This window comes from Lissotriton vulgaris, chromosome 11, assembly GCF_964263255.1.
Source record: "Lissotriton vulgaris chromosome 11, aLisVul1.2, whole genome shotgun sequence".
NCBI lineage: Eukaryota > Metazoa > Chordata > Amphibia > Caudata > Salamandridae > Lissotriton > Lissotriton vulgaris.
In genome coordinates this window covers 383,133,648-383,148,021 of record NC_141699.1, presented here as the reverse complement: position 1 = coordinate 383,148,021, position 14,374 = coordinate 383,133,648, and the positions used below count along the sequence as shown (strand labels likewise).

The 14,374-nt window shown below is 44.4% G+C and overlaps 1 protein-coding gene across 2 annotated transcripts in view; it reads right to left on the bottom strand.

Annotated features, from left to right (window-relative positions):
- The window catches only part of LOC147679827 (prosaposin-like), a 158,326-nt gene that overhangs the window by 110,961 nt on the left and 32,991 nt on the right, over positions 1 to 14,374 (bottom strand). For both annotated transcript variants that reach the window (XM_086943383.1, XM_086943384.1), the window contains exons 2-4: positions 8,714 to 8,859; positions 4,353 to 4,514; positions 3,464 to 3,674 (exon numbers count right to left, since the gene is read on the bottom strand). In XM_086943383.1, coding sequence (XP_086799509.1) covers positions 3,464 to 3,674; positions 4,353 to 4,514; positions 8,714 to 8,859 — 519 coding nt within the window. The remainder of the gene's footprint in view (positions 1 to 3,463; positions 3,675 to 4,352; positions 4,515 to 8,713; positions 8,860 to 14,374) is intronic.

Sequence of the window (14,374 nt, the reverse complement as noted above, 5' to 3'; positions counted from 1 at the left end):
CGACTTGCTCTGGGGGGCGGTGTAGGATAGGGAATAGTTTAATTTACTATCCAAAACCTTCCCTACTATCCACGGGGACTGGAGTTGGAATAGTAAATTAAACTATTCACTATCCAGCGCCCCCCAACGCAAGTCGTTGTAACGACTTGCGTTGGAAAAGTTGCGTGGTAACGACATACATCCAAGGGTATGGTATAGAGGGAGAGTTGCTTGCTACAGGTAACAGATTTGACCCTATCATTGTGTATTTAGAATGTACTATTGCTGCTTAGAGGTTACCTCCAACACCTTGACTAAGACTAATGTTCAAGGCCGGATAATAGGGCGTAAAAACTACCTCGGGTGTGCAGCGGTTGGTGCTATTATCTCAGACGTTAATCACTGTCCTTAGCATAAAGCACGGCAGCCCTTAAATAAGTATCAAATCTTGACCGACTATTTACATTAAACAAACCTCCTTAATTTACTCGAGAATTGTACTCATATGTGTTGCTATTTTGTTTATGGATTTGCATCATAAATCCCTAGTGACACTATTCATTTTTGTTTATTTAATCTAAATATATAATTCAATCAACTAGTGACGCTGTTCATAAATTCTTTATTTAATTATTTATGCGTTCGATTAATTATACTGGATCATCCTAACTATATTCAAAGCCCTAAAACATCATCTATTTTTATCCAAGGTTTGGATAAAATGTGTCCATTGTCTGTTTCCTTTGCTTCCTGTCCTCTTTCATTTTCTCTTCTCCTACCTCCCTTAAACGTATTCCTTTTTCGATTTCTCTCACCCAACCTCACAATAAACTTCGTCCTCTTTCTGTGTCTATTGCAAGAGGGGCGCAATTCCAATCATACCCGTTGACTGGTCATTCTTCTTGTTTCAATAGTCTTGTTGGTGAAAATAAAAAGTCTCCCCTAGAGCAAAACCCACAAAAATGCCTATGGTACCGATCTAGACTGAGGATCCTAAATCATCCACCAACCACCAACGTACCCATCCTCCTGTTCACAAGCCCTACCGTGGGCGGACCCGCCAACATAGCCACACAGACAGAGTGGTGACTCCTGCCCTCCCGATATGGCCTAGGTGCTGTGCACCGCTGCGCCTCTTCTGGTCCTTCTTCCCGTACTTTTTCAGCCCGCACCTGAGCAACGGCAACCACATTTATCAAAGAGAGAAGAGTCAAATGAGCACCTTCTCTCCATCAGGTGTTGTGCGTTGGGAGCGGGGGTGGGGGGGAACCATGATCCGATCTCCCCAGTACCCGCTGTGAACCAATGCTTAGGATCTCAGCGACAAGATTTTCCCTTTTATTTACACCTTTCTTTTTGTTTTTTATTTCACCAAGAACCAGCCCCTTGCCCAGGGCAGACCTTGACTCTAGCCTGGCTCCATCTCTCCCACTTCTCTCCTTGTCAACTTGATTCAAGCCTCGCCTATCCAGACCGTCCCCGCAAACTCCTCGAAGTCAAGAACGGTGAATAGAGTTTTACGGTTCCTCCTTGTTGCAATGGGAGCATGTGTGAGCCAGTATCGCAGGGAGTTTCACCAAAAGCAATCCCCAGCCTGGGAGCTCGTTCCTCATGCTCCTCTCCAACTCGCCGCCATCTTGGTCATCTTTGGGATCCATATTTCACAGGTAATGGGGAAATATTTCCCATAATTTGCAGTTCCCTGTGCAATATGGGTTTAAATACTATATGCAGATGAGTCGAGTGTAAAATGCTTATTACCTTTGTTGAGTGTGGGGAGTGGAGCCAGGATTTATGGGAGATGAAGCCTCTACACATCTGCATTTATGTTTTATTCCATGATATTATTTCATGTGTGCTTATTTTAACAATTTACATTTCAGAACATTTCATCATAAATGTATATCATTTTTAAGACTAATAAATATTCTTTACATTTAAAAGTCAAAATACCTTATTTATTGCACATTATTTCCCATGATTTATATTTCAAGCCCCTGACTGCATTCGTTTCTATGGGAGTGTGTTGCAGTACCTGAGAGTGGCCGTCTGTGGTGCTAGGCCTACCTCAATGCTAGGCTGCAGTATATTCACACCTTGTTTTTAGACTGTAGTTGCTTTGGAAGTGTAGTCTGTAATAGCAATAGCCTTACTCTTTTATGGGTGTGTGTTTTTATTTACATGTCCCTCCATAAACTTTGCTTCCCCAAACTCCTCCTATTTTTAAGTAATTAGTTCCAATTTTTCTACAACTCCCCCTGGTCAAGCTCGCATTTATACGTAAATCATAGCCTTACGTGTGCAGAGATCTTCGCCGCCTTGAAGGATATCTCTGCATATGATACTAGCATTTTGAAGTACGTGAGTAGTACTACTTCACATACTTAAAATGCAGTTTGTGAATATCGCCTTAGTAGTATCCCTCTCTAAAGCCTATACATGTGTCTTTTAGGGGGTTCAGCATTTCACCCCTTGGTTATGCCCTTTCACAGAGAATCACTTTGATCCATTCAAACACAGCGGTTCTGGAATTATAACATTAATTTAACCAAAACCCCATATTATTTATAAGAGCAAAAGTTAGACATAGAGGCTGCACTGGCACAGAATCTCAACCAGTGTTTGGGCAAAATTTGGTTGAAAAATATCGGGACACAGAAATATGAATTAAATATTGGGACACACTAATATCATGATGCACAGATATTGTTGACAAGAATGTCATTGTTTGAAGTAATATAGTTGTAAATAATAATGATGCTTTTAACCCGTTCAGCGCGGCGTGAATTTTCGCGCTGTGCTGAACGTTCTTAAAAAAGGGTGTGGTCATGACGGAACGGTTCCGTCATGAGCACAGCCCAACCAACGCTCATGACGGAACCGCTCCGTCATGAGCACCGAAGAGGTTAATATCGTTTTCACTGATCTAGTGGTTAAAAATATTGTATCTTAATATGTTTTCGTTGATATAAAAATGTTATGTGTTACTATTGTTATTTTCAATGTCAATTACTTGTTTAATTTCAACAGCTACCAACCATTGACGAAGCCAATAACCCTGGCTGGTTTTAGGTGTATTTAGTTGTTGTGATATATATCTGGATGCAATAAAAGAAAGCTTAGAGAGGAGCCAAAATACCGTTGGGGAGCACACAGAAAATTAGTTCACACGTTTAAGCCATGCTCATAATTATATAGGCCACGCCCCATATAAAGAAACCTTACTTTTTTCATCCCCCTTATAGCCCTTCATAAGCCACATGGCCAAAAGTCAAGCGGTTTCAGAATGTCATCAGAACCCAGAGGGTTTTGTAGTGCTTAAGACAACTGAGTAGATACTTGTGCACATTGTACCTACCTCTGTCATCATCCTAAAGTTGTTGTTAGCATGCCTAGAAATTGAGCGAAAGAACACAGGCACCTGTTGCCTCAGAGACATCGACTTTTGTCTCTACCCACCTGCTCAATGTTTTGAGTAACCCACCTGTGACTCCTGGAGGAGAATCACTTCTAAGGTTCCTGAATGATGCTCTGCTGCACAGGCGCAGGCTGGCACACATTGACGCTGAATCCTTGTGTTCCTCGAAAGCCTTCATAATCGCCCTTCTGTATATCTTTATCACCCATCTGCAGGGCAACCTAATGAAAAAAGAAAACGAGTCGCACGCGAGGTCCAGTGCTCTACTGATCTCTGACTGCAGCAGGTGAGGGGGAGTCGGATGAACAAGGAGACAGAAAACAAAAGGTGGGTTTAATCACATGCATGTGTTAATTTGTGAAATATGAATTTGATTAATTGCACACTGAAAGGGCTGGGGCTAAGATTAAGAGAAGGGAGGTAGACCCTGGGCTGAATTGCTGCAGTGACTGGCGCTGGGTTACAAAGCCACCTCTAGAACAATGTTGCTGCTCCAGGGTTGATATAGGTGAACAGAGCCTGCCTTCTTAGACTGTATGAGCCCAAGGTCTTGGGGTACAGAACCTATGCCCTATATCCTATAGGGCTGTGTGGCTGACAGGGTCGGAACACGGCTATTGAGCCAGTCACTGCGAAGGCTGGACACACACATGGAACCAGTATTGTTTTAACAATTTTTGGGGCCCTGGGCAGAACATATTTAGGGCTCTCTGTTAGTAATTTTACTACTAATCAAAACCCTCATGATGTCAAACAAACTTTCAGAAAGGAGTTCACACAAAAACACGTTGAAATGTGTCTTTCCAAACCCCACAAAAATCCTTGTGCTGCGTCCATGGGAATACAGGGCCAGTCACCCGAGGCCTGCGTGACTCAGGTATGGGATACATTCAGGCGCTCCTACGGCGGGGCTTTTGAGGGGACTTCACGCACAGCCTCATGCTTTAACACTCACATCGTTCTGATCATTAGCTACGTGTCTTTTCAAAAAGTCGAATACAGATTTGCAGGCAGTGCACATCCCTCCCCAGTCACCACGCAGCGGGTGTGTTCCATCTTTCCTCCTCCATTCCTTCAGACCTCCAGCATACTCTTCAGCAACGGAGCCAATCAGCGTCTGGGGCAAAATGAAATAATATTAATAGTGCATAAAAGTTCATTCTACAGACCCAGGACTGGGGTGGGGAGCTGCTTTCACTGCCCACTAGGCCGACTAGTCTACAGGGAAACTGAGAGCTTTCCCCGCTGGATGCAACTACTGAAGGCCCTTTAAGCCTGGGGTAGAGTCAGTCACATGACACTAGGGTGGCTCTCAAATGTTGTGCAAGCAGGAGAATTCAGGTATATGTTGTCTATGGGGCTCAAAAATTCAGTTTTTTTTGGACAGAGTCAGTACTGTCAGGTTGGTGTCAATCAGAGGCCTCCAGGACTGGGAACAAATCAACTGTCGGTCATGCCAGTGGCTTTAATAGGCTTGGTAGGAAAAAGAAGAATCAGTGGCATTCTGGGGCTGTTTTTGGAGACTAGATGGGCAGTGATAGTAGAGCTAGTCACAAGATAGTCTGGTAATTCTGAATAGCTGGCAAGGCCAATTGAAACCCATGCCAGACAGAACTTCTACACGGCTAGTAAAGTTGGAGAAAAGAGGGAAATAGAGTGATGGAAATATCTAATAAACTCAATAAAATTGTATGTTCAGTATCAGAAAATGAATCTGGAGATGCTTTCTTCCATAGAGTATGAGGCCTAGTAGCTTTGCAGCAAGGCTGACTCTTCTGCATTAGGTTGGTCTCTTTTGTAAATGGCATAAGTAAAATAAAAGGAAATAGAAATGCTGCCATGAGGTTGGTTGTTGCTATAAGCAGTATTGCTTCACAGGCCTACGTCAAACTGATAAAACTCAGAAATGAAAAATTCCACTACAACGACTCTTGGCTAATTACATGTGCTGGAGAAATGCCAAGACTTGGAAAACCATGTCCACAAAATACAAATGTGTGAGAGCATGCCCCTTTTTTGCTCGGTCCCCCCATGTTTTGAGGGCTGATCATCCTCGTACTTGAACTCGCACTACCTTAGCTCTGTGTACTAAGGCACTCTTGAGTGTATGTGCTCTGACACCTAAAACATGGCAAATTTGGCCAAGTTAGAAAGTAAAGACTTTGACCGGGCTGACCCGATTGACTCCATCACAATCAGCCTGAAACTGCGCCTCCACTACTTTGGATCCTAGACAGTGGGGATTCAGTGAAAAGGTAAGTAAATTAAAACAGTTAAACAAATAAAGGAGGTGCAAAGTGAAGTTGAAAGGAGCAACCCTACACTCCACGCGTAGGAATCCCCCACAATATAACAAGAAGCAAGCAGCTAAGAAACCTTGGGTAGAGGAAATATTGAAGATGGACACGGAACAGTAAAAATGTTTTTCTTTAGCTCCACTTTAGTTTGGAATCAATAGCTTACTGTAATCCTGAATAGAATGTTAATTATTTCGAGGGCTCCAGGGATTATGCAATTTTTTTTTTTTACATTTCCATCTGTATTTATCCATATTTATTTTTTGTTAATCTTATCTGTATTTATCCATATTTATTTTGGGTTTTGTGAAAAATTTAACTGAAATTAATATATTTCCACATTTATTTAACCGATAAATCCTTACTAATGCTTAAATGTCTGTCAGGTTTGAATGCTATGAACACCAGCAGACGATAAATCAATGGATTTACATGAAAATATGCTAATTTCAGTATCAGCCTTGTGCATATCTACCGCTGTTTAAGCCTCTTTTCTAAAAATCCTTGCTTTTTAACCTCTTACCTATCAATCCATACAGCTATTGGCCTGGTAGTCAAGGCAGACAGTATTTAGAATAACTCAAAAAGCAATCCTATTTCTGTATTTATGCACATTAAAAAAAAAATTCAGATATGAAAATAAAAGTTTTTCTGTCACCATTTATCTGTAAAAGCAGTAATAATGGAAATAGGGAGCTATCATTATTACAACTAGAATTATAGAGGGTAACAGTGAATAACCTCGGGTCCTGAGTGATAACAAATAGACAACGAGAGCAAAGGTAGTTCTTGTTTTTTGCTTGATAACATTTAATCTCTTTTCAGTTTTAAACATTTTCAATTTGAAAATATATTTTTCATTTTTGTCAAAATTAAGTATATTTTAATGATCAGGAAGTAGCCATTCCATACCTTTACCAACAAGAAGCCTGCCACAAGCTTTAAGGGCTCATTTCAGGCTCCTCTGATATTTGATATATTTGTGCAAGATAAGACCAACTGACAGTAGACAAGACATGTCACAAATTTCAAAGTTGCACTAAATGTGGGAGAAAACCTTCCACTTGCTAGGAGAATGACAGACATGACATCTAAAATCAGAAATTCCCAAATTCCAGGAAATTGAGTAACAACTTGTTAGAAGTTGGTGGCTGGACAAGAGGGTCAGAGCCTGTTGGGTCATATTATGGACACTACACAGGAGAAAATCTAGGTAAATTGCCTAATAGTTTGTCTTGCTATGATAATAGGATGTTCCTATATTCTTTGTCAATAAAACTATAATAATAAAGTGAGTTTATGACCGGAGCTGCCCCCCTCCCCACCCCCCAGCTTCTTCACACCCTCACGGGTGAGTAGCGCGCTTTCAAAAAAACCTCATTGAATAATTGATTGATTGGGTACCATTTTTATCAAAAAGAGGCCTTCCAGTGTGTCACTCAGCCACTTATTTTGTGAGTGGCGGCACAATGCAAGAGCCAATAGGGCAGGGGCCTGAGTGGGTTAATAGGAAGTTGCTTTTTTTTTTAACAAAGTTGAATTTAACAGAAAATTATACTTCTCAGATTACATTAGAGCTCATATGGCAATTGGGTTGTCTGCAGTTAGGCTCCCTGACATTTTAGAGGTAATGCAGAGAAAGCATATGTTAAAACATCAATTTAAACAATCATGTGCAGCAGCTGGTCATGCCCCCGTGTAGGACCATAGTGTGGGCAATGGGGAACAGAGCAGAATGCGGCTCTGTAGCACATGCTAAAATGCTAAGTAAAGTTACATTGATTTGTCATGTGTGGCAGGGCGTTCCTGGTAATACATACATGTTACATACAAGTCAGGCCTGATTGTATGCCAGCATGAGAGCATTAACTCTTTACTGTGTGTGTTCGTGTGTGTGTTGGCGTGTGTCAGGCTTACGGCCTAGAAAATTATTTTTTGGAATGGTAATGTTAACAGTGTGTGCAAGATCACATTTATTTTCATAGCTGATGCTGAAGCACTGCTATCTGGCTGCGGACCCAACAGATTTCTGAGGTATGCGGGATACTTGAGTGGCTTCTTATAGTAATAGTTATAGAATTCAGATACCATTCAGCCAATGCACTCGCCACAACCCTTTTAATATTTACACATGTAAATATTAGGTAGGGACTAGACTGATCTAATTAAGATAGCAGGAGTGTTCAATGTTCGAAGTAGTTCTCATATTTACCTTACTTCGTATTATGACTGCTGAGATTATTGTGATAATTGGAGGAATTGTGCATAATAAATAACCTTTTATTGTGAAATCTCAACAACTGTGCGCTTCTACTGTCTCCAGGTGCCAGAATGGGGATCCATACCTATATACAAGGCTTACTTGTAGATGAGAGTTACTCTCAGAGCTGTCTCACTCCTAACATTTCATTTCTATATGAGAGTTACTTGTTGTGGTGAAGCTCGAGAGACACCTATCCATTCTCCTATTCTCTGAAGAGCATATCCTGTGTCTCATTCCTCCACCTGGGTCTGCCCCCGAGAGTGGGGTTCACAATAGGTTTGTTTATATAGTTGTCTATTTCCATCCTCATACACTTGCAGCACTGTAGGAGTTCAAGAACATTCACACTCAAGTGTTGAGGATTCTGTCTCATTGAGTTGTGTGGGTGTTGTTAATGTGCTGATTTTAAGCATATAGTTTTGTTATGTGTGTTGCAATCGTCCGTGTTTAGTATGGTTTGGTGCCACCAGTTCCAAGATTGCTGCAAAAGAGGAGGGTGTTTCGCTTATGATTGTGATGGTGCTGCCTAAACTGGATGAAGTTTGCTCTGCCAGTGTCAGATTCCAGTTGCTCAAAGCCTCATGCACCGTGAGCCCGGTTTCCTACAGCGCTGTGAGGTAAGCCAGCATGAAGGGAGGATCACTAGTGTGTATCACTATTTTCTATTAATTAAAATAATCTGACATATAGCTAAAAACAACCCAAGTATCGACAGAAAAAAATGTCAAGGAGATAATGTTTTTTTGAAACACTTACCTCGGCAGCAGTATCCATCCAGAGCTCCATGCAGAAATCTTCTTTCATGCATAATGAGGCTGTCTCATCACTCTGGCACCAGTATTCAGGACCTTGCTGACACACTTTAGGGATCTCCAGATAAACCAGCTTCTGACCAGTCCCCGCTGCACCAAAGCACAGACAAGAAGGATACTAAGTGATCCACAAATGGGCTTTAGAAATAAACAGGTAAATATTAAAACCATACTTAAATTTCATCGGCCCCAGAAAAGAAAGCTCAGAAAGCCCTGTTAAGGTTCTAAACAAAATGTTGACTTATTATATATGATTTCATCTTACATTTGATCTGTGAGGCTACTCCAAGAGACCTAATAGTTAGGCCTCATCTACATAGTTCTCACCAAAATTTCCAAAGAAAACAAAATGGTCATTTCCGAATTTATTGAAGAAGTTATGTAATGGTTCGTCAAAAAGTGATCAAACTTTAATGAGATGCAAAAATATAGTTTCTTATTCAACATGTTTTGGCTCACAATTTATATAACACATGCTCACCTTTAGCTTACCAAATTTGCCATCTGGCCTGTTTACTCTGAATATGACTACATTTCTGTTTTCGTTTTTTTATCACATACATGCTGTAGGGATGAAAGCCTCCAATGACCTGTGCCTCTGTGCCAACCTTGCATTTTTTCTATAGCCCATGAAGGTTCCTATGTTTTTTTGCTTTTTGACAACGGTCCCTGGAGCATTGGGACTCCCTGAAAGTCAATTAGCATTCCTAAAGAACACACATTTGGTTCACTTTGAGTCAGGAGATTCTCCATTGGTCTTCCTGTCTTGTAGTCTCAAGGACTAAGGGTCTAATTACAAGTTTGGAGGTCCTACAGTGGATGGTGCAACGCTCCGTCTGTAGGACCGCCAAAGCCGTGGTGTGACAGCCTGCCAGATCAGGATTTAAATCATGGTCTGGCAAGTGGTCATGTGACTGCTGCCAACTGCAGCTTCCTGCACGGTGTGGCACATATGCCACACCGTGCATGAAGGGGGCGCAAATCCAGGGAGGGATTACATGTGGCTACAATACTGCCAGCATCTTCCTGCTGGTGAAAGACCGCCGGCCCAGCGGGATCCTTGATCCCAGTGGTGCGGCTGGTCTTGTGGCAATCCGACCCCTGCAGTTGTAATACTGCAGATTGTCCCTGTGAGGGTTTCCCTCCCGCAACAACGGGTCCTTCCGACATTTCCAACATGGTGCACACCATCTTCAGGACCGGAAGCGAGCTGAGCAGTCCAGCACCCTAAGGAGGAAGCGACGGACCACCAACCAGAACGCCGCATGGCAGAGTCAAGGACAACAAGGAGATGCCGGGAATCGAACTCAAGGAGAGCGCAGAGAGAAAAGACGCAGACGAGGGAGAGAGGACCGAAGGATCGTTTTCAGCCGAGGAGGAGAAGATGCAGAGAGAAGACCGCTCCAGGAGCAATGCCCTGTGTCCAGTACTCCAACAGGAGAAGAGGAGGCTGTGACTCCCAACCCCACTGCCCAGGAGGGTCGTGGGACAAGGCAAGTGCCCCAAACAGGGTTTTTTCTTTTAGGGGATGGTAGGCAGGGGTTATGGGCCACACCACCCCAAAGCACTATAAATCCCCCTGGCACCTAGGCACAACACAATATGGAGCACGGGTGACGTGAGCACTCTTCCCTGAAATTAGCACCAGACCGAAATAATCTGACGGTGTCCTTTTTAGGTCTCCTCCTCGAGACCTATTGCTGCCAAGATGTCTATCAAGGGAGATAGACCGGGGCACGAGCGGCGATCGGGTCTGTGGACCCGCACGTACAGGCACACATGCAAGCACACACACAGCATTACTGAGGCCGGCCAGCACGCACACATGCGCACACACACAGACACACATACACACACACCGCCACACCGCCGCCCCGCTCCCCTCCCCCCCCCCCACACACACACACAGACGCACACATACACACACACCGCTGCGCACAAAAGCCAATAAATACCCTTAGGACCTATGGTCCCCTCCCAGGGGTCCTCTGTACTGCGCCATACGTACTCCTGGGACCTTCTCCCCGTCAGGGCGTGTACTCACCTCTCCCTCCGCCTCCGCCTCCTGCTCCTGCGCCCAGGGCTTTAAGTGGGCCGGGTCTCAAGGGGTCTGAGCACCGGCAGTTTTTTTCAGGGGGCCTCGAAACGGGTCTCTATCGGGCTCTGTTTTGAGCCCTGACACAGGCGGCCCGTTTTTTTTTATCACCGGACTGCAATGACCGCTGTTTGCTGTCACTGCAGTCCGGAAAAAAGTACCTTGGCGCAAAACAAAGCCTGATAGAAACCCGTTTCGAGACAGCACCAGGCACATGGATGTGCGCTGCTCACACTGCTCACTTCTCAGTAGTAGAGAAGTTACAGCATGACGTCATGCCAGGGGAGCGTTGTGGGGGAAGGGAAATCCTTTAAGAGTCATTTTCTTTCTGGATTTCCCTTCTCTTTCTGAAACTCAGGAGCAGCAACATTGTGGTAGGGTCACCAGGGATTTATTTGGAAGCGTTGTCAATATTATATACAAGTCATAGTTGCAGCTTATTTATCTTCTGCAAGTAATAACCATTGATAAATCCAATATTCCTTACTTATTGTAGGTATGATGTTACTTGTATCAAATATCTGGATGCAATGACGGAAACAGCAAAATACAAGTCGGGTGGCACACTATGCTAAGCACAGATTTTGTGCGTAAGTGATTTAAAGCCACGCCCCTAATTACACTGGCCACGCCCTTTTGAGAGACCCCCCAGTTTTTTCATCCCACTTAAAGCCCTGCCTGCGCCAACAATTGAGAATCCCGGGAAGTCGAGGCCTGCTCTCCGTCCATCTCTACGGGGGTGCACCATTTAACTCTCTATTTACACTGCGGCCTGCGCGTACGCCTGTTAGAAGCCAGCCCAGTCTGTCAGTACGTGTGACGTCAGCTCATTACGTGCCGCGTCGACTGTCAGACTTTTCGTCAAGGAAAGTGTTCTGCTGCAGGAGTCCGTTTTAATTTTTTGGGTCTCTTCTGCAAGACCATTTTTAGGTTGAGCGTCAGCTGTAGCAAGGCCTGCTTTAAACACTCTACCATAGTGTAATCTGGCAATATGGCCTGCTTCTTGCAATTGGCATTTTGTTTCCTTGGTCCTTATTGGTTCCTGGTCCGATTAATCATTTCCGATTTTACACTGGGAGCACCGGCTAATTACTGTTCCCTTACTCTCGTAAATGCTATTGTGTTATTTGGGGACTACTTGTATAGTGCTTGCTACCGCAGAGTAAAAAAAACTGCTACTTCGACTCTCTTCACTGTTAGTCAATTTACCAACTTCTCAAGGCAAAAGAGGCGTCGTCGGGCACGCCGGGCTTCCAACCAGTGAGCTGTGGCAGCACGGATGCAGATGAGCAGGTACATGGCTCACTGAGCTGAAATGTGCGCTGGACTAAATGCAGGTCCAAATGCCGGCCAGTCCCACACAGCCATCTAGCCGACTTAGCTCGGTAAACTGAGTACCAATGCAATGGGCAATAGTAGCATCTACTGTTTACAGCACTTGGAGGTGGCAGCAGGTGGTATAAGATGCTATATACAAACCTGATTGTTACTCTAAACAGCAAACTCTTAACCTGTGATCTATCCTGCAGCCTAAAGAATACCTGTGCATTTAGTGCACATTTATTTATAAAACGTAGGTTTTAGCAATCAATGAAATGGAATGTGTTTACTACGTTCATTTTGCTGTGGAAACGACATCACATAAGCACCGTAAAATGCCGGGTCCCGGGGGAAGCACAGTCGTAGACTAGTCTTCCCCCGGAGTCATTCGCGCACGATAGGCCAGGTAGGGGAAGGGGAGGAGTTAGGGGGTGGGTATTTAGGCGCAGGGGAGGAAGGGAACTTCCTCTTCCTGTGCCTGGCACCATCGGGAGGGAGCAAAAAGGCCACCCACCCACCCGGCTGTTGGAGGTGGTTTTTGGGGTCGGTCTCTAGCGTGCCAGTTTAGTCCAGAGCTGCTTTAGGTGGGACTGGAAGGGACAACGGGGATCAAGAGCGGGCACACCCATCCCTTGGGGGGGGGGGAGTTCGTAGGGCGGATAGAAGCATGAATGGCAGGACGCAAGGAGTGGGCTGGATGACAAGTGATTGAGGGGCAGGAATAAAGCATGATATGGAGCTTCTAGGGCTTTGTGATGAAGTGGAACGAGTGAAACGAATGAGAGGGGAGTGTGAGTGGGGGTTTGTTGTTATTATTCTGTTATGTTATTGTTATGTACAGATTACGCAGTTCTGGTCTAATAAAATGGCCTTTTACGCTGACACTGCGTGGTCTGTTTATTGCGCGAAGAGTAGAAAGGGAGAGGGAGTCATTTGGTGAAACATTGCACTGTTACCCACAGCGCGGATCTTCCCTCCTCCCGAGTAATCTTTCCATCTCTGGCAACAATCACTTCAGACAGGGAGGATTTGCTCGACAATATGTTGCTCGACCCCTCCAAACGTAGCGTGTGGGGTTAAGATCCGTGACAGCTCTCGTGATTTCTAGCTACCTGATGATGTCCAGTCGTTGTATCTGCTGCAGACATTAACATAAGGTTCTTGCTACTGTTGAGAAATGCGGCTTAAACCTCTGGCCTGCAGACACTCACACTCTCCTCTTCCAGGCTAAAGAATACTCAGACATAGCTTGGTGATGCACGCCTCCCCCGCCCCCCAACCCACTCCCCCCACCCAATATTAAAATCCTGGGATAAATGAACCGTTATTACTGCAGGGAAGGCTTCAGATATGTTATGAAAAAACAATGTCTTCAAATCTCTGCGTTTTTATCATGGAATAAACAAGCGGCTGTAAGGGCTCAGGAAAGATTCCGAGTATTTATCAGAGGTAAAAGTCTTGCTCCTGCAAATCGCGATTACACTTCACAGTGGAGTTTGTGCAGAAAGGTCGTTGAGGCTATGGAGGGAGGGAGCCTTGAGACTGTGTCCGGCCTTCACCATGTCTTTGTTGGCATGACAGGTGGGCAAATCGTAGCGGCGTAAAGAAACTTGAGGGGGGCCCTGCGAAGTACATGGAGTTGGCCCCCCACATTTCAGACCCAGTCTGGAGCTCTCAGGCCAGGAGCTCACCGCCCAAGCATAGTGTCGGAGGGGCCCCCTTGAGCCTGGCCCCCCCCGCACTGCAGGGGATGCAGGGGCTATTGTTACCCCACTGTGGGTGAGCCATGAGCCTCGAGCCTCGCTAGGACTGGCGGGCGATCAATGCCTGCTCCTCCTCAACCCAGGATGTGGCATTACTGTCAGAGCTGCTGACCGTGTAATTGGGGAACCAGATTCCAGTCTCAGCGTTTGCCAAACATCCTGTGATTCTAGGTACAATACTTAATTTCTCCCTGCTTATGAACAATGCATGTGACCTTGCGGAATGTAACCTGGATAAATTGGGTGCTTCCCCACTTAAATTGTGTGATATTAAGCATAGTTTATTTCACCAAAACGTTTTTTTAATTCATTATCACACTTTCAAATATGGAAGTTCTGACTACCAGTTGTACAAAACTATCACTTTTAATAAGTACGTCTCAGTACAGTGCTATAATGTGCCTTGTTAATGTTAAAACTTCCACGT